Consider the following 27,951-nt stretch of genomic DNA (forward strand, 5'->3'; position numbering starts at 1 on the left):
CTGCCAGATATGAGCTGTAGAATATCAGAAGAGGGTGGCTACATACCAAGTTTGTGCCAGAATGAGCCAAAGTCTTTCTAAATAACCCATTTGGTCCTCTTCCACTACATGTTTGTGTGAAAACAAGACAAGTATAACCACATACCACCTCTTTAAGGTAGTCAGTTCACCGATGCCCAAAGGTGAATGTTAAAAGCCTTGCCACTGCTGCTGACACTGCCAACTGCCGAATTTATCATTCAATTTTCACTGTTGAAACTGAAAGCATTGCTTACACTACTTCTCTGACCTTCTTGTTTTGTTTTGCTCTTCCTTCCTTGGCCTCCTCATCTTCACTCCCTCAAGGTCTCCTGTTAGCACGCCCTGAATACGCACGCGAAGCTCGCCATGACATCGCCTGGTGCGTCGTCGCCCGATACCATCGTTTTCGATGACAGCGGAGATCTGTGGCTGACTGTCGGTTCCGTTTCATCTTGTAAAACCCTCCACGTTGACTCTAACGCGCTCTGCCGTGCCTCTAAGGTCTTCCGCGCCATGCTCAGGGGCCACTTCAGCGACTCCAAGCCTGCCAACGACCTGCATCGTTGGGAAGTGAAGCTTCCCGAGGATGACCCAGAGGCTTTTGTTGTTCTCATGGACATCGTACATGCAAACTTCGACCATGCGCCTTTGAATCTAAGGCCTCAAGAGCTCTACAACATCTGCGTCTTGACCAACAAATACGACATGACCAAGACGCTGCGGCCGATGGCGACAGCGTGGTACCAAAGGCTCAAGAGCATGTGCCAGCGCAGTAAGAAGATGCAGGCATACAGCAAGAATCTATTCGTGGCTTGGGAGCTAGGATGCCAGAGCGCAGTCGAGGAGATGCTTCAGGATATCGCCGAAAAATGCCACGTCGACGAGCTCGGCAGCTTGTTGATCGATAGAAATACTCGGCTGAACAACTTGGAAACTTTCAGACTGATTCCTTTGATCGGTAAGTTAGGACGACTTTCGATCTAGCCACAATTATCTAATCCTGGGTCTGTCAGATCCTATTGCTCAACACCGCGTCAAGATGCTCCAAGTCTTCCATGCAGAAGGCAAGGAGATAGCAATCAAGATTCTCGCCAAACGCCCACTCTGTTGGCATACCGGCCCTTGCTCTGCTGTGGACCTTGCAGACGGCATCCCCGAAAAGTTCATCCAAGCAACACAAGACCTTGACATAGATTCCTTCTTCATGCCCTCGTTGAACGCCGACCAACTTGGATATCGAGGCAGCGTGTCAAGATTGCATCGCCTGTTTAAACAAGTCGAAAGGCTTACATTTGGAGAGCATCACCCTCACTACTGGTGCGCACCTTTTCAACGGAGCCCATTTTCAAGTATCCTTTCGGCGTGCTATCAACGACTAGACTTGATATTGTCTAGCCGCCATATGGACATGCTCGTGGGCCAAGCCTGCAAGATTGAGATGACGGCGTACATGGGCAGTGATGACAAAGCCATTCTGGAAGATGAAGACGGTGAAGATGACGGGAGCAGTGGTTTTCGCAGCCTGTCAGTTGATGCTCGATACTAACCAATATTCAGTGTTGATTCCCTGCGTGGCAAATGGTGCTCATTCCTAGAGATTTGTTCCGAACCCGATCACAGAGAAAAATACAAGAGCCATGGGGAAAATTAGGGAAATACCTTAGGCAGCCTGGTCATCATGTATAGTTATAGCAGCACTGCCTATTTTCTCTTGAAATTGTATCTCGCACGAATAAAATCCTCGTCATCTTCATAAGCGCTATGTACTGTCCCTCAGGAAGTAAGAAAACACCGGACCTTAATATGGGATGTCAAAATAAACTTGGCAAAGAGTCCACCAAGTTTGGGCTAGATTTACCTAAGCATTTTCATCGCTTAGGTAGGGTCAAGGTCTTAAGTTTTCTTTACTCCCCTAGGTAGCCTGTGTATTGTGTCCTATCGCCAATGAGTCCTTTCGTAAATTTCCTAATTAGGCCGTCCCGTTCACTCTCACTGGCCAGCTCCCATCACCCCGCTTTCGTTCGACATGGTCTTATTCACTTAAGAAGAGTGAATTAAAACGAGATCAATGCCACACGAATATTGTCTCTTTTCGTTGATAATTCTACTATTGGCCAGTTACTGGGCCCTGGCTCTGCCCTTCTCCTTTATATGCCCCTTGAGGCCTCTCTGTCCCCTCTCTCACCTTTTCACTTCTTCAACACCAGCACTATGGCCCACTACTCCCAACGCAAAGACATTCTTCCCCTCACCGGCGGCTGCGCTTGCGGTCTTATCCGTTACCAGCTTACTCTTCACCCCCTCATAGTTCATTGCTGTTACTGTACTACCTGCCAGCGTCAGACAGGCTCTATTTGCGCCCTCAATGCTGTCGTCGAGTCCACAGCCTTGACTCTTCTCTCTCCAGCATCCCCCACGATCGTTGGTTCTTCTTCCAACCCGGACCCTATCCCCGCTGCTGTTCAGCCCGCCTTTGCACGGCTTACATCCGCCGAGTCAACTACATGTGATCCTCGCCCCGAAGCCGAACCCTTGTCTGTGTGTCTTCCTACAGCATCTGGCGTGGGACAGACACTTGTCGGATGTCCTGTATGCCACACTGGTCTGTGGAATTATTACGCAGATGCTGGGCCTCATCTGTCATATGTTCGTGTTGGTACCTTGGACAGGCCCTGGGACATCCAGCCGGATGTTCACATTTATACGCAGAGTCGTCAGAGTTGGGCAACTGTCGACGATGGGAAGCCATCGTTTGAGGGTTACTATACCAGGCGTGAGGACTACCTGAGAGGTGATGCACTCAAGAGGTATGAGGCGCTTAAGCCACAGGTTGCTGAGATGAAGGCAGAGCTAATGGCTGGCTGGGAGTGACTTACAAATGAAAGTATGACAACCACAGGAGAATAGCAATTGTTGCACGTATTGTTTATAGCTGCGCTCGAAGACACGCAATTTCATTAAAGCCATTATCATTATAATGCTCCAAAGCAGAAGACAGAGCTTCTGTATTCAACCTCAGCCTCAACCAATTTGGTATATACACAAGAGATCACGCTCAGTGGCCCATCGCCCAGGACCTGTGCTATGGCCACGAGGGCTATGAACTTTGAATTGCATGCAGTCCTACTCCATCCGTGATCACCTATCCCCTTCACCAACAAAGACCAGTCCCAACGTGTGCCCCTATGGCAGACTAATATATGATATATGTAACAAGAAGAAGCAAAACAGACCGGTTGTTGCTCGATAACGCCTTAAAATTGGATGCCATATACAAGTATCGTTGAAAATCTCCAACAAATGAGAAGTTCACTCAGAGCGACCTGAATCCATACCAGGCCTCTCATATCCCACATCTAAGCCCCTGGGACCGGTTGTATGCAAAGAAGCCGTGAAATCACCTCAGTGATGTATGTTTGTGCAAAAGCAAATATGATCATGCTCATAGTGAACGTATGCAATAAGGCAAGGGAATCATGAGTGTGAAAGAACGTATTGCATAATGTGTAAAGTGCTTGGGAAATGAGCTTGTCTCAGGTGTCACAGCCTCTAGCCGCCAACCTTACGGAAGCCCTCCACTCCAAGGATGGGTATCTCAACGTCGCCAAGGTTTTCCATTCCTTCATCGCGACGGCGCTCAACAAAATTGTTGCACTCAAAAACAACCTGCGCCCACTCGGCGAGCGAGCGCCCAGTATAGACGGAATTTTTGACGTACAGGCCGACTGGCTTAGCAGGATCCACTACAGCATCTGTGAAAGACCCAGTGTTCGAGTTGGGCGACGGTGCCGGTGACGGTGACGGCGATGGTGAAGGCGAGGGGCTGGCTTTGATACTGGGTGTTTGAGGGGATTGGTCACTCAGGCTCGGAAGCGTGACCTCAAGCTTCCAACTTGGAGATCCGTTTTTCTCATCAGTTGGGCTCAGTGAATTTGCGTTCCTGGCATTATCGATGAGTCCTTGCTGCGGGCTGCCAGAGAACTTGCGTGTTGGCGCTGCATATCCAGCTGGCACAGTAAAACCGTTGACTCGTAAAGGTCCACTAATGCGAGTCTGTGCTGGCCCGGGAAGTCGAGGGCGAGTCAGGAAACGATCTCGAAGAGGTGCTGCCTGTTGTTGCCAAGCAAGAATAAACTTGAATACATACTTTGGCTCCTCGTAGGTTGGCTGGGAATACAAGGAGTCATCTTCAGATGGACGGCCTTTGTTATGATTAACATTAGGGTTCTTATTCGTTTGAGCAACACCGGAAGAACGAGACTCTGCTGTCTCACGACGGACAGTCTGGAAATCATCGTCCCAACCAGCGCCTGCACCCGTATTACCGCCAAGAGAAAGGACTTTTCCTAATAGTGACCATCGTTTCCTTCCGTCATTCCTAGACGGGTCAGGAGGCAGGCCATTCAGAACGCTTGTTTCGCTATTAGGAAGTTTCGCGAAGGAATCAAAGCTACCCATATAGAGTCCAGGCTGGGGAACATTGATCTCTTGGCGAATGATCATAAAACGTTTACCGGGTGCGGGGTTCACGGGTGCAGTTGAAGGGGGGATTCGCTGTTCTTGTTCGGCGGTGTGCTTTACATGCAGATAGTGAGACCACGTCGTCTGAAGTCGCTCAGCTACAAGAGCGAAGATTTGGCTATTCCGAGTTAGCAAGCATCACAAAAGCGAGGTGAGGGCGCCTTACCCATCAACTTCATCCAGCGTTCCCGTATCTCGGCACATGCGCCAGCACAGCAAACGCTGGTAGTAAGCCCGAACCATTGGGCACCAGTGGTTGAAGAACTCATTAAAAGTCTCCTCCGTGAGCAGCCAGTCCTTGCATACGGCCAATTTGCGAACGGGGTCCTTGGAAATGGCATCCCAGATGGAGTACACCAAGGCCAGCATTCGAATCTCAGACATGGTGTTGAAAGAGCTCATGACTTTCTGGCAAACGTCAAACCAAAATGCCCAGTCAAGATAGCTATTCGAGCAGTCAGGATCCTCAAACTCGCTATAGAGCACGAGAACTTCCTCCAAGAAGTCGCACAGAGTGAAACAAGCAGGATGGTTGTATTTCGACACCTTCCGAGTCGCGGCCTTCATCATGGTTGCAAAGGTCTCCGCAAATGTGTGACGAGCGCCGGCGATCTCGGTTGATTCATCTGAAAGGAAGTCTTTCAACAGCATGATGCATCTGTTTTCGGACATGCCTCTCATAACGTTGCTCACAGGGAGCGGCAGAGCCATTGCGGCATCAGCACCTGACATGGAGTCCATCGCAGGAGGAGTAAAGCCACCGTCCATTGGAGACTGACGGTGGACTGTTGTATCCAGAACGTAAAGAAGCTGAGCTTGAACAAGAGCAAATGCGGGAGACCTAGCCTTTTCGAGGAGAGGCAGTCCAGGGGGCATGAATTGCTCAGAGAGTATATGGAAATATTTGCAAAAGATGAAAAAAACATCTGTGTCTCGACCTTTCCAGCGAGCCGCCCAAGGACCTGTCCAAGGAATTCTAGACACCAGCATAGGCAATCTGGGAACCTTCTTAAGGCCATCCCACATACCCTTTGGTGATGTCCAGGCGAATACGCCAATAGTTGGAGGGAACAAAGCAGCAATGTCATCGCTCTCGCCTTTGTTCTTTCTCGGAAGACCAAGCTCGTCAGCTACTCGTCGAATGAGTTCAGGGGAAAGTCCCCAGAGTCTGATCAGGATATCTGCAACGCCAGGAGCGAAGAAAAATGCGTAGGCGCAAGCCTTTCCAGCAAAGTTAACCAGGCTCACTGGGACATGACGGAGCGAGAGTTTTTCAACTACAAAAGCCATTTGCTTGACCAAGTTGGAAACAAACATGGTCCTGACATTGTGTTCGGCTGACTCTTCTAAGAAAGCCGCTTGGCTCGATGTGACAGAAGAGGCGGAAGAGGTGGTCAGAGATCGCGCTCGAACGCGCTCAGCCGGAGATCGGTTGATGAGTGGTAGGAAGTATGATGTAGCTTGTCGCCATTCGTGTCGCGTCATGAGAAGTGTCGCGGCATCGAAAAGAACCGGACGATCAACACCAGGGACAGGCTGGGGCGCCTGACCGTCCAGCATTTCCAGGATTGCGATCCACCACTTGTTCAAAATTGTCGCCCTTCGATCGACATCTTCGGGGTAGAGCTTCTTGGTGGACTCATGATTCATCGTGTTTCGCAGGAATGGGAGAAGCTGTGTTTGAACCTGCGACATTCGCTGGGCTGTGCTCTTGGCAAGGAATCCCTTGAAATCCATGTCAATGGCCTTGAAAGACGACCAAAGGACATCTCTTTGTTGAGGTGGCATCTCGACGGAGGACGATTCATCGGTCACGGTTGTCGCAGAGGTGGTGTCGCAGGTGGAAGATTGCGGCGTACGTTCTTCCGCAGCGATTATCGAAGCTGGCGCTGCGAGACTCGTGGCCGAAGAAGCGCAGCTGTTGTCCGAGTCGGTGCTGGTATTGAGCTTTGACAAGGGAGCTTGTTTTGATTTGAGCTTTGAAAAGTAGCCGCTCGCTCGTGAAAAGGCTTTGGGACCAGCAGACTTGAGTGAATCAGTCGACTTGTTCTTGTCTGCCTGCTCCACGGTCAGACCAGGGCGTTTACGAGTCTTTGCAAGCTTGACTGATGTAGTACTCTCGGATCGATTACGCCCAGATGAGTCCTCGTTGTCCTTGGCAGAGTCTGCATTTTTCATGGGTGACGGGGAGCGAGAAGGTCTCCATGACCGCTTGGCAAAGTTTGCGAAAGATCCTGATTTTGTCATCGTTCTCTGTAGGGGTTTCAAGTCTCCAATCGATCCATCGCCAAATTTCTTGTCGCCAGCAGAAGTCGTCGGTCGAGGAGGTTCTTCGTGAAGATCTGTTGTGCTCTTGGAGCTTGAGAGCCAACCGCGGGTGTCTATGAGCGAGCTTGTTCTTTTTCGGGCATGTCTGGTGCGTGAGGGCTCCTCTGGAACCTCTTTTGTTTCAACGATTGAAGGGGTCGACACCGGTGCCGTCTTGCCAGCTTGTTCCCCTCCGAGGAAAACAGTTGTATCGAGGTTGAACTCGACATTGAACGTGGGAAGATCGAAACTTGGTATTGACTGAAGGTCGGAAACGCTCTGGTGGTGTGGTGATTGAGTTGGGGGGGATTTATCGAGGGATGATAGCGAGAGAAGTTCTAGATCAGGGCTAGAGTGAGACCGCGGGAAGGAAGACGTCGTGTCCACGGCCGGAGCCATGATCACAGTTGAGCTTCCCATCTCATGACAAAACGATAGAAAAAATCAGGCAGCTCTCAACGAGAGAAGCGTCCCGCAGGTTGGTGCTCCTCTTGTTGGAAACCCGACCGTATTAAAAAAATCAACAAAGCAGATAATTCTGATCTCAAATCACCATTATTTGACGCTACTCTGTCCGGCAGAGGAATGAGGGTTATAGGAGCAAAGGTATGGGGTTGCAATGCGGAGGAGAACGTTCGAGGTGGTTTGAAAGAAAGAAAGACGAGGCTTTCTCAGGGTTTCCATAGGCAAACTGCGAACTGCGAAGTGAACTGTCCGGCCTCGCCTGGGCTCGTACTGTACCGTAGAGTACCTGGGCGTCTGCTAGCGTGCTGCAGCCTGCAACCTCCACACCACAGGATTGATGGATCGCCACGGACTAGCCGGGGGGGACGGCAGGACGGAGGAGGTAGGTGGTGATTGACAGGGTGCCCCCCTAAGGAAGCGACTTGGAGAGTCCGAAGTCTCCGTGCGGTTGGCCTCGTACCAGGCTGTACCGTGGAAAATGAGGCTATGCCCAGAGGGGCGACGCGCTGTTGTCAGAACGGGGTCGCGCACGGAATAAGAGATGAAATGTTTTATTGGTCTTTTTTTCCTCCGTCTGTCTCTTTCTCTCTCATGTATTCTGACAGGGCGTATGCTACTATGATTGAGGATGTACTCTGTATAGATTTCGAAATTGATCTCGTGTGGAGGTGGCTCCACTGATGCAAAACATTCGGTGCAGGTTCTGTTGGCAGATGAATTATTTCAAAGAATTAATGAGTATCCAATTTCGATCAACGCCGGCGAAATGAACAAAACGTCATTGATAAGACAATGGGGTCAGGGCGCTTTCTTCTTTTGTTTCTTGTGTCATTGAATTCCAATCTTTCGGGAAACAACCTAGAACATTGAATCACATCACACAAAACAGACCCGGTGAAACGTCCGACAACAGTGCGCCCGCTATCATGGGTTGTCTAAGGCGTAAGTTTAATAAGCGTATCCAGGACTATTGAAAGAAGATTCGCGATGAAATCAAGGCACAATGAACAGCCTGCAGGAGAGCTAGTGCGCTGTCCTCATGTCGAGGAGATACGATTCGTTGCTCTGCCACACTTGACCTCTATACCAAAGCCAGGGGTGCAAAGCCTGGCGGTATAACAAAGCTGAAGAGGCACGGATGGGCAGACAGAACCGAATGCAACCCCCAAATGCTCTGTAGGCATTGACAACGAAGCAATGAGATGCAGTGAGATGCACCATGTAGCTCATATCAACATGCTTCGATCATCACGATCCAAGTTTATTCCGATCTGTGCCATGTTTGCGGTCTCACTACTATCCATGACCTAGCTATAATATGGCTAATTTATCCCCACGAGGAACCTCCCGATGGCGGTGGAGGAGGCGTAGAACTGGTGAGATTGGCTTTATATGGCTTGTGTCTCATTACAAATTGATGACACGCCTCGAAATGACCACTTGTATCCCACTTTCACTGGCGAGTGGCTAGTTTCTATGAGAAGCATTGCAGGATCCTGTATTATCATCCTCGAGTCTCTGAAACGGATGTTTCGAGTTTCGAGTACATACATGTTTTTTCCCAAGTATTTCAGTGACATGCTATCAAGCTTTCCTCATATAGGGGATAAGTCAAGATCGACGATTCAAAGTAATATAGCCCCGTAACTCATAGTGTTGCCGCCAGCTAAGCGCGAAATGGGAAATAGCCTGGGCTTGCCATGAATTTGTCAGTCAACCGCTGTTGGGCTGAGGTTTTAGTTAGTGGATATGAATGAGCCAGGGCCATGACAACCGACAGTGGAGCTATACCGTTGAGGCTGACTCTGGTGGTCTTACATAGTACACAGAAGCAGTGGCTGAGATGGACACAGCAACGGGCTTTATGTCTGGGGTTGAGATCTACAGTTTTCTACTGAAGGATACGTACTGATAGCTAGGGTCAGGTATGTAGACAATCTTATATCGATGCCATAGTTCGTGATTCCTTTCCAAGACATCACATCGATGAACTTGACATGTGCAAAGTTAAGCAGAGCTAAGAAGAAGAAAAATCCTCAGAAGTGGAATCTCTGGACATGGCCGAGATTGTGGACCACACGGACAGCTCCAACTGATAAGGGAAGGAAGTCCATAAGCTTATACAAGGGCAGAACAGACTTCAAATCGTATTATCAATGGAGAAATCAGTTCAGTATTAGCTGGGCCAGAACTGAACAATACAGCCGCCCTTCAAAGCGGCAACGAATCCAATCAATTCGCTCATCATCGTCCGTACCCGCCGGCCATAACATAGACCTCTTTTAGTCGCTTGTTATATGACCAGTCTCGAAAGCCGTTTCCCCAGCAGTTCAGCATTCCCGACTTGTTTACATGCTCAGTAAATTTATCATTGGTTGGCTCATCATCGAATACATACATATTCACAAACTGATAAGATACGGATTTCGGAAGGCTCATACTCCGAGCAAGGGGTCCTTTTGTCCGTCCATGGACATTGTACAAAGGAGAGCTCATTTCTCTGGCCCCCCACCCAAAGTACCTCAATGTATCCATTGTCAATAAGGTATAACGTGTTAATGACGTTCCTTAATATGATCCAGGTGTCTTACTTAATCAGGCTTAGACACTATATGCTAGATGCTCAATGACCACACCAAATACTGATCCGGCACATGGTAATTTCACAGCTGAGAACAAGCGCTGTTAGGGGGGGGGGTTGTTCCACCGAAATGTTTCTCTTCGAGTCGTCTTGTCTCACTGTCAGGGGAATTTGTCTCCCGCTCGACCATTATCGCTAACCCAGCATTGAACATAGATGTCGACACAAAGGGCTGAAGGTCAACTTTTCACATTTGATATGCGGTGACAACTAATAATGATTGCTCTGTACGCCGGCACGTGGTGAGTCCATTGGTCTACTCTTCCGCTGGGAACATCTATGATCTGGGTATATCAATGTGGCGGTGACGAGAATTCTCCATGTTATCAACCCCAGTTTATTCCTGTGCTTACTGCGACTCGGCTGCGGCTGCGGCTGTAAAGCACATGTATCTGACTACTACTGCAGGTTACAGTGTGAAATAGTCGGAATCACAACATCGCAGCAATAACCCTCAATTCGATTTCCCTTGCTGCATCATGCTGTTCAACTCCGCAATACGGCTGGCTCTCTTGGTAGCCCGATCCCCTCAGCTGGATCTGGCTATTTCCTTGATGGGCAATTGATCCGAGGAGATGGACAACTACTACCTGCAAGCCAGACGCACATAAGAATACACATGCGCTTATGAGAATCCCTGGTCGGCTGAATCCGAGGGAAACAGAGTTCCAACTCGATGGGCCTGTGGGCACCAACCACCCCGTGCGTTGGTGCTTTACAACAAGGACAACCCCTAACGTGGCGTCGTCCTTTCTTCCACCGCATGTTCCTTCTGATACCAAGACCGAAGCGTGTGATGATTGGGAATTCTCATCAATTTGATGGCCACCCACCAAGGCTTGTCTGACTTGGCTCAATACGCGACGTACCTATGCAATTGACCCCGCTTCCGTTCTACCCTCGAGACAGCAGAGGCGACTTGGCAAATTAAGGGTTCATGGTCTCAGACTTGGCAGTCTCTCCCGTGTGGCATTTTCATTCACAGCCATCTCGGCGGGTCACGATACAGGGCATCAGATGGCCAAACGATACGACTGACCTTACAAACGCCCCTTCTAAAACCTATGGAGTTCTCTTGGAAAGCTTCACTTGTTGACTATGACATGGGACATGTAGTGGCATGTACCCCTATCTTCATGCACCAGTGTCCGTGGGATTACAAGAGCAGAGGTGTTTGGTAATAGTAGGGGAATAGCAATCTTGGCACGATAAAGTTTCCTTCAGCAAGGCGAGCATTGAAGAGCTCATTTGCTGTACACACTAATGCCGTTCACAGTTCGACTGCGCTTCACCGTTTCACGGGTACTAACCTTGGTTGAGTCCTAGATACTCGTATTGAAGATCTCGTGCTATCACGACGTCGAGTTGAACCACATGGGTCGCATGATGCATTCCTCGTGTTCGAACTCTCTGACGAGCATGATGCTGTGATCTAGAGATGATCTAGGATGGATCGTAATGATAATGTGGTGCAGCTTGTTGGTGGCCAGTCGTTGGACACTCTTGGGGAATAATTCACCGAAAATTGTTGAAAGGTTGAAATTTTTCACGAGAATTCGAGGTTGATAAGATGGCTGGTTGATTATGTAATACATGATGTGGAGCCCGGGCTAACTGCGATTGGCAGCCTTCATGGTGATTCAGGCATCTCAGGACGGGAGCAACGAGTACCTAGGTAGGTAAGTAGAATTTGCAGTTCACATCTTCAGTTTCTTGATAATTAAAGTTGCAATAAACGCTGGTACGTAGTAGGTTGGCTTGACGCATTTACATCTGACGCGTCCTTGTGTAAACTATGTACCTACTAAAGTATATGTAGTATGCAGTTTTTATGCCGGCGCGTTGTGCTTGCCAAACAGATAGAGAACACCGAGCATGCGTGAACGAGTTTCATTCCAAATTCCGTAGGCATTAGACGAGGCATCCATTCAGAAACTAAAGGTAAAAGTTGAACCTGTTATGTAACTATCCCGTGGTTTCGAGAAATTAACTACTTAAAACCAATGCAACAAGGCAATGATGTGAACACAATTGCCTTTACCTATTTTGCTGAAGTATCACTAAGGTTTACACACATTTAGGTAAAACGTCGAAACCGTTTGGAGCAGACAGGCAATTCCAGGGTAGCCAAAGCACTTCCAACAACAACCATGACGTCATGTACTATCATGCTTAATTACTAGCTTAAACAGAGACACAAATTTATAGGGATGAAATATATCAGATACGACAATGGAAAGAATAACGAAGCTCGTCCAGAAATATGTTATGAATTCATACTTACCTACTAAGTCAGTGGATCATGCATATAATAAAATCTGATCCATGATCCAATGAACTCCCGCGAAGATCTCTCTGGGCTTAAGATTGGATGGCGTTGGGAGTGGGTTACTTGGGTTTCAAGTCCCCTCTGAGCGGGCAGCGTGTTGAAGCTCGTCCGTTGCCAAGTGATTCGTATTGGATCGTTCGTAAAACTCGGGGACTTCAAAAAGATGGTAACTGTTGATGATTGCCCATTGGGTCATCAGAATTCGCGATGCAGAACACTCACACAGGGGATCATTACCCCGTCAACCATTGCTTATTGGGAAGAGTTCACAACCTGGCCAGCTAATCTAGGGGACAACCACCAAATCCCAATGGGGCTTGGTTCTCAGATGGTGTCTTGGCTCTCCCATGGATGATCCAAGGGATCACGTCCACTATAGCCGATAGACCAATAAGAGACATGATTATCTTCTTGGCGCCATCTCATCCCCTTCAATTCCCTGATCTCAGTTTCGGTATAATTTAGCTTGTGCCTCGAATGGAGCTTTGTTGCTTGGGAAAGCAAGAAAATGGACCGATGTTGGTGTCGCGACCAGCTGATGAAGGAGTCAAAACAGCGTTGGTTTAACATAATGAGGTACATCTTCTCTTCTGCTTGGCTGAGGGGTACTGCCACTTTCATAAGGTGCTCGGTACATTACTTCCACTGGTAGTGTAAAGCGAGGCAGGCAATCGCAACTACCCGTAACCCCTGCACCAATGTGCTCTGGCTGCACCTGCGTCATCATCCAGCTGTGCAGTAGGTACCATTGTAGCTGTCTTACATTTCTTTTTATTATTAGATTGGCCTTCTCTGCCACCAGTCTAATTTTCGAGTTTTTGTCCGAAACATCGTCAGGTTGTCTTCTGTACTTTTCATATCAAAATCTTCTTGGACTAAGCAGATGATAAACAAGTCTTGCGCCTCCAATTCCACGGTTATCTGTTGTCGCGTTCAGCGATAAACCGCGTCGTCAATTTGTCGATCGCATATTGCGACAACCAATCTTGTGCCACAACAAAACCTGGAGGCCTCCATATCTACCTACATACCTAGGCAAGAACCCGAGGACCAGCGCTCAACTCCAAATTGCGATCATACAACAAAAATGTCGGACTTGGGAGACAGACCCACGACTACCGAGTCGCATCGAAATCCTTATGCGTCGGCCAGCCGCTGGCGACACCAGGAATCATCTGCTTATGCTGCGCATGCTTCACAGCTCACTGGCGAAGGCGCACCACGAGACCCTCACCAAACGACCGGTAATGTGGGCGAGCTTGCAGACTTCCTAAACCAGTCCCGCATTGAACCAGAAGACGATAACCGTGATACGGAAAAGTACAAACCCATTACCGCCGCCGCCGCTGATATCAATGGAAGCATTGCTGGCGACAATGTAGGCCAGAGCCATGCTGGCCAAGGCGCCCGTGGAGACAACGCCCCTGATGGGAAGACCATCGTCTGTGGTCCTCTTCTGAACTACCGTCGTATGAATGAGGGACGATGGTATGGGAGCGTTCTCATGGTCGTCGAAGGTGGCGGCAAAGTTCCTCTGGACCAGCCTTACTTGACCCTGAAGCAAGCTGTTCAGCCCCAAGAGGGTGGCTCCGCAAGTCAAGAACCGACAAATGGGGCTCAAGAGGAGGTACGTGTTGACGGGAAATGTCTTTACTCGGATCCGCGTAATACCTTCTGGGCTTTCGATATCAGTGTACCAATTCAAGCTACAGAGGCCAGCTATGAATATGCTTTGCCCGAACTACGCTTCTCCACCGAGCACAAGCCCCGAGTTAACAGGTTTTTTGTTCCTGCGAAGACCGAGTCCATGCGTATCATGTTCCACTCGTGCAACGGTTTTAGTGTTGGAACTGACGAGGAGGCTTGGAGCGGACCGGCGCTGTGGAACGATGTGGCACGAAAGCACCGCGAGATTCCTTTTCATGTAATGGTTGGCGGTGGTGACCAGATCTACAACGACGGCATTAGAGTTGATGGCCCTCTCCGCCCGTGGACTGATATAAGCAATCCCAAGAAACGTAGAGAGTACCCGTTTCCAGAGACAATGCGAGCAGAATGCGACGACTACTACCTCAAAAACTATATTCGCTGGTACAACACTGACCCCTTTGCTGGGGTCAACGGGCAGATTCCCCAGATCAATATCTGGGATGACCACGACGTGAGTTTCGGAAACGGCTTTGGCTCTCTGATTGCCCTGCTAATTGGCTATAGATCATTGACGGATTCGGCTCCTATGTCGATAACTTCATGCAGTGTGATGTATTCCGTGGTATTGGCGGCACTGCTCATAAATATTACATGCTCTTCCAGCATCATATGCCACCTCCTGCGTCGACTTATACTTCTGGTAGGATCTCTTTCTGCGTGCTCGAGTCACTCATATTGACCTGTTATAGACCATGCCGCCCTCGAGAAAGCGAGCCAAGGACCCGATCCTAACCAACTGATGGATACCTATGTCGCACCTATGTTTGAGTCCCCTGAGTATATTGTCGGCGACCATCCAGGCCCATACGTTGCTGAGCGCTCATTCAACATCTATACGCGCCTTGGTGCCCGTATTGCTCTGCTGGGCATTGACGCTCGAGTAGAGGTTCGTTCAATGTGTATCTGTTTCTGTGAGCCTCGGTGCTAATGAACTGTACAGCGCACTCGCCATCAAATCAATTATCCCGAGACATACAAAAAGGTTTTCCAAAGGCTTCGTTCGGAGCTAGAAGCAGCATCAGCGTCAGGAGAGTCAATCAAACACTTGATTCTCCTCCTCGGAATTCCGATCGCCTATCCCGTGAGTAAATAGATCCAGTGGGTCGGAATACAAATAAGCTAAACAATGTGACGAAGCGCTTGACTTGGCTCGAAAACATCTTCCGCAGTCCTGTTATGGGTCCTATCAAGATCCTCAACAAACGTTTTGGGCTCGGTGGAAGTCTGTTCAACCAGTTCGACGGTAGCATCGATCTTCTGGATGATCTAGATGACCACTATACTGCCAGGACACACAAGAAGGAAAGACGAGAACTGATGGTTGAACTTCAAAAAATATCTGCCGAGTTCAACATACGTGTGACGATCCTTGGAGGTGATGTTCACCTAGCTGCACTGGGTCGTTTCTACTCCAACCCAAGTCTGAAGATTCCGGTTGAGGAGGACCATCGTTACATGGTCAACGTTATTTCGTCAGCCATTGTCAATAAGCCACCACCCACGGCTGTAGCAAACCTCCTGGCCAGGAGGAACAAGATCCACCATTTGAATGCTAAGACGGATGAGACCCTGTTGGATCTGTTCAACAAAGACCCGGGCGACTCAAATAAGACGGCCAACCACAACCACTGCACAATGCCAAGCCGGAACTTTGCAACGATTACCGAAAACTCGCCCAACAACCCGGAAGCCACCAATGGCAGCGTTGACGAGAACGGGACAGAGGCATCAGAGCAAAACTTTCTGGGCAATGATGGCCATAAGGTACTTCACAGGGGAGAACTTCAGGCTGGAACAACACACAAGGCAGCATCGAGACAATCCCATGGCAGGTCCAACGACGGAACACTTGACGTATGCATCAACGTGGAAATCAACCAGCATGACAAGGAGGGACGAACCGAGATGTACGGCTTGACGGTACCATTGCTCAACTACCGACAGCGAGACGAGCCCATGACGCCCAGGGAGTCGGTCGCGTCAGGTAGCCAGCATTAGGAGGACTTGAAGGTTGATCAATGGGAGGAGAGCCGTCAAACAAAACGCAAGACCGTTAGAGTTCGGGCCGGTGTTACGGGCTTGCGAAGAGCAATTACGGGGTGGGCCCAACGATTATGGGGCCGGGCCGGAGGAGGCGGCTTGCGAAGGCGAATTGGAAGAGGACGCAAGAGAGGTGCCTAAGCCATGGCTGTCCGTCGACCAGTCAGAGAGGAGCTATTCCCATGGGGTAGCTTTCATTTGTTTATACCCGTTCAAGGCAATTGCCTGACATAAAAATGCACATGAACAACAGTTGTTGGGCGAACAGTAGGCTGTACAGATCTGGGGAAGAGAGATGTCTTAGTAGAGCATCATTGAAGCATCGAGTTAGCAGAGTTGACTAGAGTCTTTTTTTTAATCTCTTTACCTAATCCAATGTATTTCAGCATTAGTTATATGATGACTATCCGTCTTGGACCGTGTTCTTCTGCCATCAAAAGCACGTCTTGTGAAGTACGATAGATAAGGAAAATTTCTTCCCCAGGCTTCCCAAGTCAAATGAGGCAAAGTCTTCGATTGACAGAACCACTATCTGTGCCAATTCGAGATAGCACATGACCATCAAAGTCCCCCACGTTCGGAAAACTGCGGCCATAGTTTATCAGGTACGCCAGTGGACCTAGTTTAGAGCTGGAACTGGGGAGAAGGGGCGTAAATATTGGCATATGAAGGGATATACAAGTGAAAAAGTAAAGCAATGTTTGTAGTCAGGATGCTTTATACAACGCAGATCCCATCACGACCTTTGGAAATGCTACCTCATCTGCTCTAATCTCTTGGAAACCAGTAAAAAAAATTGATATGTGCTTCTGGATTACAGTAAAAAAAAGAGACTACCGCTTTTAGTGGTACGGTGCGGCTCTTCGCGGGCAAACAGAGATAACATGCCAGGCCCCATCTGCCGAGATCGGCCCCAGCATCAGAGAGCCATTGACCTATCAGCTTCTATTCCCGGGCTTACCGTAGCTGGGGAAGACAGGCGACGTCATGTGCCATGTCCCCACGCATTCACTTTTTAGGCCGTGATAAGCCGCGACCATAGCAAAGATTAGCTGTTGTAGGCGTGTGTAGCTTGGTGAGGAGAGCAGCTTAGCTCGCGTGGCAACGGCAGTGCAGTGTTTTTGTCTGAGATGAGGAGGAATTGCTACGCGAGATCTGGGTCTTGAGACGTGATAACTGTTCCAATATCGGAATTTCTGTTAGTCAGGATCGTTGTCGTTGGTTGTCGTGCCAGGGATTTATCTTCTATTTCTTCTCCCCCATCTTCTGCGTCTTCCCCCCGTCTTCTTTTCTTTCTCTTCATCTTCCATCTTCGATCGTCGTCGAACAAGAGTCTTTTGTTACTGTGTTTTGCCTTTGTGATACCCCTCCCTCCACTTCGACGACTCCCGATAACGAAGAACATTCACCTCACCACACCTCACCTCACATTATAATGTCTTCTATGATGTTCCTCAACAGGGCTGGTGCCCGAGGTATCCGCAGCGTTGCTCAGACCCAGCAAATGCGAACTGCTGCGACTTTGGCTACCTTCAAGACCCCCAAGGTCTTTAACGAGCCCAACCACCACTATGTCAAGGGTAGTGAGCAGCGCGAGGGTCTGACTGCGGCTATTGAGAAACTCCAGAAGAAGCTGCCCATCGAGGTTCCCGTTGTAGTTGGTGGCAAGCAGGTAAGTTTCAGTAAGTCAAGGCCACTGCAAGAACCATGCCTTACACGAATTCTCATAGATCAAGGCTTCTGCCCTCTCCAAGCAGCAGAACCCTGCCGACCATGCCACCACTGTCGCATCCTACCACACTGCTACCACCGCTGATGTTTCGGCCGCAATCGACGCTGCTCTTGCTGCTAAGCCTGCCTGGGAGGCCCTCCCCTTTGCTGATCGAGCTGCCGTCTTCCTCAAGGCCGCCGACCTCATCTCCACCAAGTACCGCTACGATATTATGGCTGCTACTATGCTCGGCCAGGGCAAGAATGCTTGGCAGGCCGAGATCGACGCAGCTGCTGAGCTGGCTGATTTCCTCCGTTTCAATGTTCACTACGCTGAGCAGCTTTATAATACCCAGCCTGAGCACAACTCTCCCGGCGTCTGGAACCGTCTCGAGTACCGTGCCCTTGAGGGTTTCGTGTACGCAGTCAGCCCCTTCAACTTCACTGCCATTGCCGGTAATCTCCCTGGTGCCCCTGCCCTTCTCGGAAACGTTGTTGTATGGAAGCCCAGTGACTTCGCCATTGCATCGAACTGGCTTGTCTACCAGATCCTGATCGAGGCTGGTCTTCCCAAGGATGTCATCCAGTTCGTTCCTGGCAACCCCGTAGACATCACCAAGGTTGTTCTGGAGCACAAGGAGTTTGCTGCTCTCCACTACACTGGAAGCACCGCTGTCTTCCGTCAGCTGTATGGTACCATCGGTCAGGGTATCGCTGAGGGCCGATACCGAGGCTATCCTCGTGTCGTTGGTGAGACTGGCGGCAAGAACTTCCACCTGATTGACCCTACAGCTGAGATTGACAACGCTGTCAAGCAGACTGTCCGTGGTGCCTTTGAGTTCCAAGGCCAGAAGTGCAGTGCCACCTCTCGACTTTACGTCCCTAAGTCCATGTGGCCCGAGTTTAAGGAGAAGCTTGTCGCTGAGGTTGAAGCCATCAAGATTGGCAACCCTACTGAACACTCCAACTTCATGGGTCCCGTCATTCACGAGGCTTCATTCAAGAAGCTCTCTGGTGCCATTGATGAGGCCAAGTCCGACAAGGACCTCGAGCTCGTTGTCGGTGGAAAGTACGACTCTTCCAAGGGCTACTTCATTCACCCTACTGTCTACGCCACTACCAACCCCAACCACAAGTTCTTCTCTACTGAGTTCTTCGGCCCTATCCTCACCACCTACATCTATGACGATGCTGCCCCCAACGCCATGGCTGACGTCTGCAAGCTCATTGAGACCACCTCCGACTATGGCCTAACTGGTGCCGTGTTCGCTGCTGACCGTGAAGCTTCCCGCTTCGCCGAGGAGCACCTCCGTAACGCTGCCGGAAACTTCTATGTCAACTGCAAGAGCACTGGCGCTGTTGTTGGCCAGCAGCCCTTTGGTGGTTCTCGTGCTTCCGGTACCAACGACAAGGCCGGCAGCCAGAACCTCCTGACCCGCTTCGTCAATGTTCGGGCAATCAAGGAGGAGTTCACTCCTACCACCAAGGTCACCTACCCCAGCAACGAGGTCTAAGTGCCGACTACTATACAGTCTGCATACAAAAGCTGGAGTGGAGTTCGGATAATGATGATACGACATGGATGACTTACGGATGTGAACTTCTATAGGGCTGCCCATGACAGAAGGAAAAGAGCACACATCCAACAGCACGACTGGATGTGATAGGCCACTGAGAGTTGGCTGTCGATCAAGTATCTCGTCGAGCTTAGGAAGCAAAGCCAAGGATCTTGAATCGCTGCAGCGTGATCAAGCCTTGGTCGTGGGTCCGTGGCTTGCCAGGGGTATGTTCTTGGCCAAGAGCCGCCCCAGGATCTCTCCCCACGTTGGTTCACCCAGGAAGGTGATGGGTGGACTTCATCCATAGTAGGATTGGGGAAAATGCTGGGGTGTGCCGTATGATAGAAAAAGCCGTCGACGTCGAAAGTACGCGCACGTGCTCAATTCAGTCGAAGGACGAATGACAAAGACGGATTATCTAGTTGCGACCTTTCTTGTTCCACAGTTGATTCGAATGTTGGAAAGAACCCTTGTCTTGTCCCAATCGATCCCGGAGTGTTTTGTGTCTTTGAGCTCCCAGGGTCAAGATAGGACACGTGCCACTCTGCACTGGTTGTATATCTTTGCCTATTTCAAAACCGAAGGATGCATGATGCGTCTTGAGTTTGTTCACTGCTCGGGGCTTTTTAAATGGCTTGCGGAGCCGAATGTGAAGTACCCCATGTACATATTGTATCGTGTGTATACATCAGGGTGGAGGTGGAGACGAAAGGTTGGAGAGTCTTGGAGATCTCATCAAGCTCCGTCTTTCGTTGTAGGCTCATGTTCTGATCTTAATTACCTGAGCGATCTGGGCCCAAGCTCGAGAGGAGATTTGTCGGTGCGGACTCCTAGTACCCTGTTTCTCAATACTATATCTCTTTTTCATTCGATAGTGAAGGATGAGAGGCGTTCGTGAATAAACAGTTGAGCTCACTCACCTAAAATCCGTGACTTATACCCATTACAAGCATCATGATACCTTGACCTTCATTTCTGTCACAAAGGTGCCAATGCTGCACGCTACCAACCCTCGTGCCCTCCATCAAAGACCCCAAGTAACTTTAGGTCTTTCTCCATCGAGAATGGACGCCCACCTAAGCCTCGTTCCTCTTCTTCTGAGGCTGGACCCTTGCCCACCAAAAAGTCTACCCCGACCACGTTGATCAATTCCTCACGCTGATTCGCCCAACACCAAATAGAGCACGCGACCATTTCCTCGATGATGCTTGGTCCATGAAATCGCATCCCTTCAACCTGGTTGCTCTAGGATAAAGTTGGACAAAGCCTGAGATAGTCTGCTGCCCATTGCGCTGGATTGGAGGGAAGAAGCGGGTTCGAACGTGAAACTCGCTGGCCAGGCGGCGTTACGGTGCGCTGAGTTGCGTGTTCGTGTCTGCATGTGCATGCTCCGTTTGGTTCATCTATTGTCGTTGGAGCATGTTTGGTACTGTATCCGTAGGCTGATCTCGGTGACCGATTTAATGTCTTTTGCCCCCATGCCCGCACCTTTATCTTGACTCTCAAACGAGACTGGAACTTGACTGTCTTTGGGACTCCCATATACCCTTTCCCTCATAATTTCAGGATAGCCACAGTGGTTGCATCTCTGTCTTTATTTATCCTTCTCTCAAATACTCTCTTGACTCGGACTTTTGACCATCGTGTTCAATTGGCCATCAGTCGTGGAGAGCAAATAAGTATCATCACTGCCTTTTGAGGACGAGTTCAGATTCCACGATTCCAGGATGCCTCGACCCGGCCTTCCTCTCACCCCAGGTTCTTCATCTGATATCAAAGGCAAGGACGGAACTCAACAGCTCTCCTCATTTCAGCTATCTTTCGAATTGCCGCCTCCAGCAATCCATGATGCTTCCCGCATATCGCCGACCATGTCATCTCAGGTCTCACCAACAGATACAAAATCGCACCGACTCACCACAACATCCCCAGGAGCAACATACCCAATGCAGCCTGCCGAAACGGTGAAGGCACGTCGCCGTTCTTCTGTTGCGAAAGACCAAAAGGACAACTCGTTTGCCCTGCCGCCTCCACCAACGAGATCACGCAAAATCATCCAGATGAAGCCCCGGCAGGATGGCAATGGCGACAACGGTGGTAGCAAAGATAAAGCGAAGACGACCAGCAAGAATGCTGCATCAACAAAAACGACCACAGCAGCCAATTCCAAGATAATAACGTCAGAAAAAGGAGATGCGGCCGCGGACGATAAGGCGAAGAAAAAGCAACCGAGTGCTACAAGCGCAGCAGGTCGAAAAATTGCCCGTAAAACCGCACACAGTTTGATCGAGCGTCGAAGGCGGAGTAAGATGAATGAGGAGTTTGCTGTGCTTAAAGGAATGATCCCGGCTTGTACAGGAGACATGCATAAGTTGTCGATCCTCCAGGTATGTGTATAAATCTTGTACATGAGAATAGGACTGCGGCTGACTAAAGGCTCTGTATGGCAGGCTTCAATCGAGTATATTCGATACCTGGAGGATTGCGTCTCCAAGCTGAAAGCACAACAGGAGGAAGATAATGGCCAGACCGAGTCCGGGCGGCAAACACCCACAGGGCGCGACCGTTTGCCGTCTATTCGTGAATTTCACCCGACTTTCCAAGAAGACCCAGTTGGCGATGAAGATGTCGAGATGGAAGACTCCGATGTCACGTCACCCGCCATGACGGCAATGTCAGATCGTAACCCTCGCCACCCATCAGTGTCTCCTGCTCTCCCACCTCAGGACTCACGCAACAGGGCGCAATCATATTCTTCTGTATCGACCGACCATCGACGTTATAGTTACAGCGTTTCTGCTGGCACATCTCCAGCATTCGGCCCACAGATATATGGTGCCCCACATTATGCCCGCAGCGATGCCTCAGCACCTGGATCAGCGTTGACAAGCCCGGCTCTCAATCCCCAGAGCGAACTTGATCAAGAGGCCATGGCTGCATTGCTGATGCTGAACAACGATCGTCGTGACTCGAAAGGCCGAGGGCTTTCAGTGCGCGATCTTCTCAGCACATGAGAGTCATGGTACACAGCCGATTGATGGGGATGTTCAAGCTGGGTTAAGAACGTATCTGCCACAAAAACCCTGCCTTGCCTAGGCATTGACGCAGAACATCTGGGAGGACTGCGAGAGATTTAATGTTGCCCTTAGATGTCGAAGAGGGCAGATCATATTGGCTTTAACTGCGTTTTTATAGGAACCATAGATCTGGTCAAAAGTCGAAGGAAAATAAAGAGGTATATATATTGGGTTTGTTTTGGACGTCGTATGATGAGAAGGTGGAATACTAGACCACGGTGGGAAACCTGGGCTGGTTCGCTCTTTGCAAGGAATTGGAAACAATGATGTGGGGGTCGTTTTGATGTTCATGCCATTTTGGACGACTCGCATTATTCAAGAACCACTTCTCAATACAGGACACTCTGCAACAAAGAAGTATTAATGACAACTATACATCCCATATCACTCAGGGATATGGATAATATGAACTAAGTAATTAATTATATGAAATGTGTATCTTGATACAGGCATTAGTCTGTCTCTTACTAAAGCTTGAGTCTCTGGCTTCCAGCCATATCGTCCCGAGCATCTTTGACTAGAAAGCTTCCAAATGTTAGCAGTTTAAGAATAGTGATTAGGCCTGCAAAGCTTACTTGTACCATAGAATTGTCGGTCCAATCGTCATGAAGTGCCACAAGCTGTGAGCGTCAATACAACCCAGCCAAGGTGGGAAATCAAACAGTTCCATGCTCATGGCAAATATAATCCAAGCAACCACGAAACCGGGCCAAACAGCCCACATGCGCCTCGACTCCCTATATCTCTTGAAACTAAACCAGGTCCACAGGACATTCTGCACGATCCCTGCTGCCACGTTTGCAGTCATGTTGTATGTATAATCCCAGCGGATAAACTTGAGGTACGAGACGTGGCCGAGAAAGAGAGAGGCGCAGACGAGCGACCAAACTCGTAGGGTGGTTCTTCTTCGCGGGGTGCGTTTATCCAGTCTGAAAACTCTCACGACTGTGTAGTACAGACCGTACAGGACATTGGCGCCAGCAGCAAAGTAATCAAGCTCCTCGGTGAACCGGAAATCACGAGTATGAAAGATAGAGCTGAAAACCCAAGAGGAGATACCGACATACGCTAGCCAATCATAGAATATTCGCAGGGAATAGGATTTCGGTATCCTAGACTGGACCTTCTTCAAGCCATCCCAATGCGCCCAGAGATTGCCGAGCGAAAAGAGGACACTAAAGGGCTCCTGCATGCCGAGAAAGCGATAGAAGGGCCATTTCCCGTAGAATTGTTCGACCGTGAGGCCCGCGGCCATGCGCTGACCCGTTACAATATGCTGGCAGGCATAATCGCATTCGCTGGCGCAAGTCCAGAATAGGAGTCGATGTAGAACAGCTGTTGTCGGGAGTTCATATTAGCTGTGTCTTTGGACGTGCGGATCGGGTGAATATACGGATTGGAGTTTGCGGTTTATCAGGGGAGCAGTTTTCAGCGTTGCAGACCTGTGGCCATGGTTAATCTTTGGTGTCGCTTTTGTGCTGCATTGGCTCACCTTGAGGCAATCCTTAAATTCTGGCAGCTTGTCGCCAGTTGAGGCATCGACAACTACCGTAAAAGCGAGGACGAGGACGGTCAAGGAGAAAATCCGCGCCCATGGCCGCCCCCTGTGAGTTGCCATTGCGAGCGCATCGACCTTTGAATGGCGAGTGAATGAAGTTGGAAATAATGCGAGCCTGCATGAGAGAGGGGGAGGTACTCTATGTACTCCGTAGCTTGAGCTGGTTTGACGATGTGGCTCACTTGCAACTCGACGTAACGTCGATGTTTCAGATGTGTGATTGGCTAGAAATCTTAGTTACCTTAATGACCGCTTTCATGGGTCTGCCTTGGTAGTTTCTTTGTGGAGAAAGGCATGTTTGCTTGTTCGCTGGGGTAGCTTTTCTTCGAAATCTCAACTGTAATATTTGACAAAGGAAATGTTTTTGAATACCCTTTAAACCCTTTCAGATGGATACGCCTTAGCTTGAATGGATGTATGGCTTTTATAGTCTAGTTGAAATATGCTTGAACTATATCTGCTTTTCTCTTTCTTTCTTTCAAGTCATACATTTTGGTGATGTAATAACTAGCTGCACATTGTACATATTCAACATCGTTACAGACTACTTGTTGAATAACGTTAGACAACTTGAATACATGTTCTAGACTTGACTATGACGGAATCAAAGCTTTATACGATTTAACGGTAGCCTATATCGCTTTTACCAATTTCCAGAACATTGGGTATCAGTCATATCCTCTTTGTTTCCATGTCGCAGTCATCCCGCATGAGATTGCAACCCTACACTTGGCCGCTAGTTAAGCTCAGGCGAGATTGGTTGCTCGGCAACCGACAGCTCCCTGATTGGACCATATTTTCTCGTCGAACAACACGCCTTGCTTTCCATATCTCTCTTCCCTGACCCAGACGCGATAGTCTCAAGTTTTGGAAATCACCTTGCAATGCAAGCAATGGCAATAATAACCGACTCGTAGCAAATACTTTATCCCGCCGCCGAATCAGCCATCTCCAATTCCTCACCGCTTCGATCACTACACACGCCCGAACGCGCTTTACCTTGAAGACATTATCGATATGGCGACAGCTTCACCCACACCCATGGGCAATGGTCTTGTCCGACGAACATCCCAGCGGCAAGCTTTGAGGAGATTGCCATCGCGACCCATTATGAATCACAGTGACAACTTCCATGGGGCAACAAATGCTGCTCTCCCTAAAGGCTACCATCCCAAACCTCAGCAGTTCCACGACGACAGCTCCGAGGATGAGATCCCAGTACCTATGAAGCTGAGCGCTCTCACCAAGGCGCTGCTGAACGACGGCGCACCTGCATCAACAGAGCAAGCTCCTTCACCTCCTCGGACGCGGCGGCGTACCAGTGCGCTGAACGCGTCCACATCATCAGCGACTGAGACACGCCGGCACAGAAGATCCGGAAGCGTCCAGGCCCACGACGCAAGGTCCTCAAGACAAGCTAGCCCAACACCAGCTACAAGCAGAGAAATAAGTCCAGTACGAAAGAGGGTTGTAAGATTAAGCAACACACCTCAGAGCCTCAGTCAAATGAAGCCAACGAAGCGACGCTCAACTTCTGTCTCCCGATCAAATCAACGATCTCAACCTCACAGCCGCCCTGGTAGCCGCGATATGTCTTCTGACGAGAGACAAGATTCCAAGCAGGACTCTAAGGATTCCAAACATGATTCTCAATTGGACGTGAACACACCTGCACAAGGTGGACGCGTCGTCCGAATTAATGCTGGTTCTCCAAGCAACAGAAGCCGAGTCGGCTCCACTGGCCCTTCGTCAGGGAGGTCGATGGAGCGATCCATGTTAGATAGATCTGCTATTGACGACAACGACCAACCTGAAGAGCCAGCCACAGTCGCGCGAAATCCCCCTCCCTTCCACCAAGGCAGTGTCTCTCGATACCCCTCAACAAGTACGAGGACACGACCTGAGGATAATATTAATCTGCAGAGTTCAATGCGAGTGAAGCGTGTCAGCAAGGTTGCAGGTAGCTTTTTGAGCGGACCAGCCCGACGCGGTCGCCGACGGCAGAGTGAAGAGGAGGGGGAGCCTAACGCCGATGGAGAATTGATGTTGTCTAGTCAGGAAGCTGAGAGCCAGCCCGGGGAAGATCAACATGCCGCTTCATACTATGGAGACGGTATTCGAGATTTCAACTCAGGAAGCCCGGTAAGTGGACAAGCCGCTGCGAGGGCAGTCCATCGCCGTAATGCTTCCAACATGGACCTACGCCTAGGCTCTGCAAGAGCATCCAGGGAAACATCACCTCGTGAGCCTACACCAGAAGCTCAGGTTCCCGAGTCCGAACCGAAGCCTGAACAGGACGAAGAGATCCACTACAGACTCCCCGCACCTCGCCCAGAACTCCCCTCCGGTCGAGATCAGGAGAACGATGTCCAAGCAAGCCTCAGGAGGACGAAACCATCAATGGAAGTTCTTCTGGACAAGATGCCAAAAAGACCGATGAGCGCCGACCCTGTTCCCCTGAGAACAGTCTCACCCGACCGAAAGCCTCTTGCTTCTATGGCGAGAAATACGCCCCTTCGCCAGGCTCCACCGCCACCTCCCAAGATGTCTGTCCTCGAAGCTGCCACTACTACTGCGGGTGCTGCTACGACTACACAGGCAAAGCAGAGGAGGAACATTCTGCGAGTGAACGGTGTAGCCTATACTCGACTCGACTGTCTTGGCCGAGGTGGCAGTGGAAAGGTGTACCGTGTTGCTGCCGAGAATGGCAAGATGTTCGCTCTGAAGCGGGTGTCTCTGGAGAATGCAGATGACTCGACCATTAAGGGCTATCTTGGTGAGATTGATCTTTTGAAGAAGCTTGGAGAGGTGGAGCGAGTTATCAAGCTGTTTGACTGTGAGATGAATACAGAGAAGCAAGTTCTCACTTTGGTAAGTTCACATCAGCTAGCATCGCAGAGGATCTACTAACTTGGTACAGCTTATGGAGATTGGAGAACTCGACTTCAACACTTTTTTGAGAAAGCGGTATAACCCCGAGGCTGCCAAGTTCGACCCAGTCTTTGTACGATTTTACTGGAAAGAGATGCTTGAGTGTTTGCAAGCAGTTCACCAGTGTGATATTGTCCACTCGGATCTCAAGCCTGCCAATTTTGTGCTCGTGAAGGGTCAGCTCAAGCTCATTGACTTTGGCATCGCGAACGCTATCCAAACCGATGAGACCGTCAACGTCCACCGCGAGACTCAGGTTGGAACACCCAATTACATGTCACCTGAGTCTCTCATGGACTCAAATAACCCCCGAGGTGGCCGCGTTCCAGGCCGGCCTAAGCTAATGAAATTGGGCAAGCCCAGCGACATATGGTCTCTGGGTTGCATTTTGTATCAGATGGTTTACGGTCTCCCTCCATTTGGCCACATCGCCAACCAAATGTCAAGATGTCAAGCCATCATTAACTGGGATCACGACATCGAGTTTCCCTCACGTGGCATGGGAGGCATGTCCGTTCCCCCTTCGCTCATCCGCACTATGAGGCGCTGCCTTAACCGCGACCACCATATGCGACCAACCTGCGAGGAGCTATTGCACGAGTCCGACCCCTTCTTATACCCCGCAGAGCTCACCGACAAGGCTCTCCCCATTGATGAGGAGCTGCTTGCTAGAATCATCCAGAGCGTGGTAACGAGATGCCGGGAGCGCATGCCAACAGAGAGCGAAAGCTTAAGCGTTTGGCCACAGGCTTATTGGGCCAGTGTTAAGAAAGCGATGGCCGGGAGAATGTGACAGAAGAATTATCATGCATAATGTTGGAGTTGTCGAGGCGCTATTGCTCGCTGGATCAATGAGTTTTATGACCCAATTTGAACGGATTAGAAAGAAAGCATTCATAGCTGGGTGTTGAGGAGTATCATTCTTGTCATTCGCTGCATACCTGCATACTTACTTTTGTACTTCAGACATAAGGGATTTTTTTTATAATATGGCAAGGCTTTCGGAAGCCAGGGGCGTCTATGGCTCTTAACTGCGCGTTTCAGCGAGTTAATTGAATAAAAGCATTTTCAGCGCTATCAAC

The 27,951-nt window shown here is 49.6% G+C and overlaps 8 protein-coding genes across 8 annotated transcripts; 6 read left to right on the forward strand and 2 right to left on the reverse strand.

Moving 5' to 3' along the window:
- Positions 1-387: 387 nt before the first annotated feature.
- On the forward strand, positions 388-1,567 carry FMAN_00780 (uncharacterized protein; the record flags this gene model as incomplete). The annotated part of the gene is made up of 2 exons (XM_041827364.1): positions 388-979; positions 1,035-1,567. The coding sequence occupies 2 exons, from the start codon at positions 388-390 to the stop codon at positions 1,565-1,567; spliced, it is 1,125 nt and encodes a 374-aa protein (XP_041676112.1).
- Positions 1,568-2,232: 665 nt separating this feature from the next.
- On the forward strand, positions 2,233-2,892 carry FMAN_00781 (uncharacterized protein; the record flags this gene model as incomplete). Its single annotated transcript, XM_041827375.1, has 1 exon — positions 2,233-2,892. The coding sequence occupies one exon, from the start codon at positions 2,233-2,235 to the stop codon at positions 2,890-2,892; it is 660 nt and encodes a 219-aa protein (XP_041676113.1).
- A 678-nt stretch (positions 2,893-3,570) lies between these two features.
- On the reverse strand, positions 3,571-7,248 carry FMAN_00782 (uncharacterized protein; the record flags this gene model as incomplete). Its single annotated transcript, XM_041827386.1, has 2 exons — positions 3,571-4,660; positions 4,709-7,248. The coding sequence occupies 2 exons, from the start codon at positions 7,246-7,248 to the stop codon at positions 3,571-3,573; spliced, it is 3,630 nt and encodes a 1,209-aa protein (XP_041676114.1).
- A 6,123-nt stretch (positions 7,249-13,371) lies between these two features.
- Positions 13,372-15,992, forward strand: FMAN_00783 (uncharacterized protein; the record flags this gene model as incomplete). Its single annotated transcript, XM_041827398.1, has 5 exons — positions 13,372-14,445; positions 14,499-14,634; positions 14,684-14,880; positions 14,935-15,075; positions 15,132-15,992. 5 exons carry the CDS (start codon positions 13,372-13,374, stop codon positions 15,990-15,992), a joined length of 2,409 nt encoding a protein of 802 aa, XP_041676115.1.
- Positions 15,993-17,469: 1,477 nt separating this feature from the next.
- Positions 17,470-19,258, forward strand: FMAN_00784 (putative delta-1-pyrroline-5-carboxylate dehydrogenase; the record flags this gene model as incomplete). Its single annotated transcript, XM_041827409.1, has 2 exons — positions 17,470-17,706; positions 17,765-19,258. The coding sequence occupies 2 exons, from the start codon at positions 17,470-17,472 to the stop codon at positions 19,256-19,258; spliced, it is 1,731 nt and encodes a 576-aa protein (XP_041676116.1).
- A 1,772-nt stretch (positions 19,259-21,030) lies between these two features.
- On the forward strand, positions 21,031-22,317 carry FMAN_00785 (uncharacterized protein; the record flags this gene model as incomplete). Its single annotated transcript, XM_041827420.1, has 2 exons — positions 21,031-21,690; positions 21,754-22,317. The coding sequence occupies 2 exons, from the start codon at positions 21,031-21,033 to the stop codon at positions 22,315-22,317; spliced, it is 1,224 nt and encodes a 407-aa protein (XP_041676117.1).
- Positions 22,318-22,847: 530 nt separating this feature from the next.
- Positions 22,848-23,998, reverse strand: FMAN_00786 (uncharacterized protein; the record flags this gene model as incomplete). The annotated part of the gene is made up of 4 exons (XM_041827431.1): positions 22,848-22,905; positions 22,956-23,715; positions 23,774-23,822; positions 23,873-23,998. The coding sequence occupies 4 exons, from the start codon at positions 23,996-23,998 to the stop codon at positions 22,848-22,850; spliced, it is 993 nt and encodes a 330-aa protein (XP_041676118.1).
- Positions 23,999-24,955: 957 nt separating this feature from the next.
- On the forward strand, positions 24,956-27,662 carry FMAN_00787 (uncharacterized protein; the record flags this gene model as incomplete). The annotated part of the gene is made up of 2 exons (XM_041827442.1): positions 24,956-26,809; positions 26,859-27,662. 2 exons carry the CDS (start codon positions 24,956-24,958, stop codon positions 27,660-27,662), a joined length of 2,658 nt encoding a protein of 885 aa, XP_041676119.1.
- Between the last annotated feature and the right edge of the window lie 289 nt (positions 27,663-27,951).

Source organism: Fusarium mangiferae (assembly GCF_900044065.1).
Source record: "Fusarium mangiferae strain MRC7560 genome assembly, contig: FMAN_scaffold001, whole genome shotgun sequence".
NCBI lineage: Eukaryota > Fungi > Ascomycota > Sordariomycetes > Hypocreales > Nectriaceae > Fusarium > Fusarium mangiferae.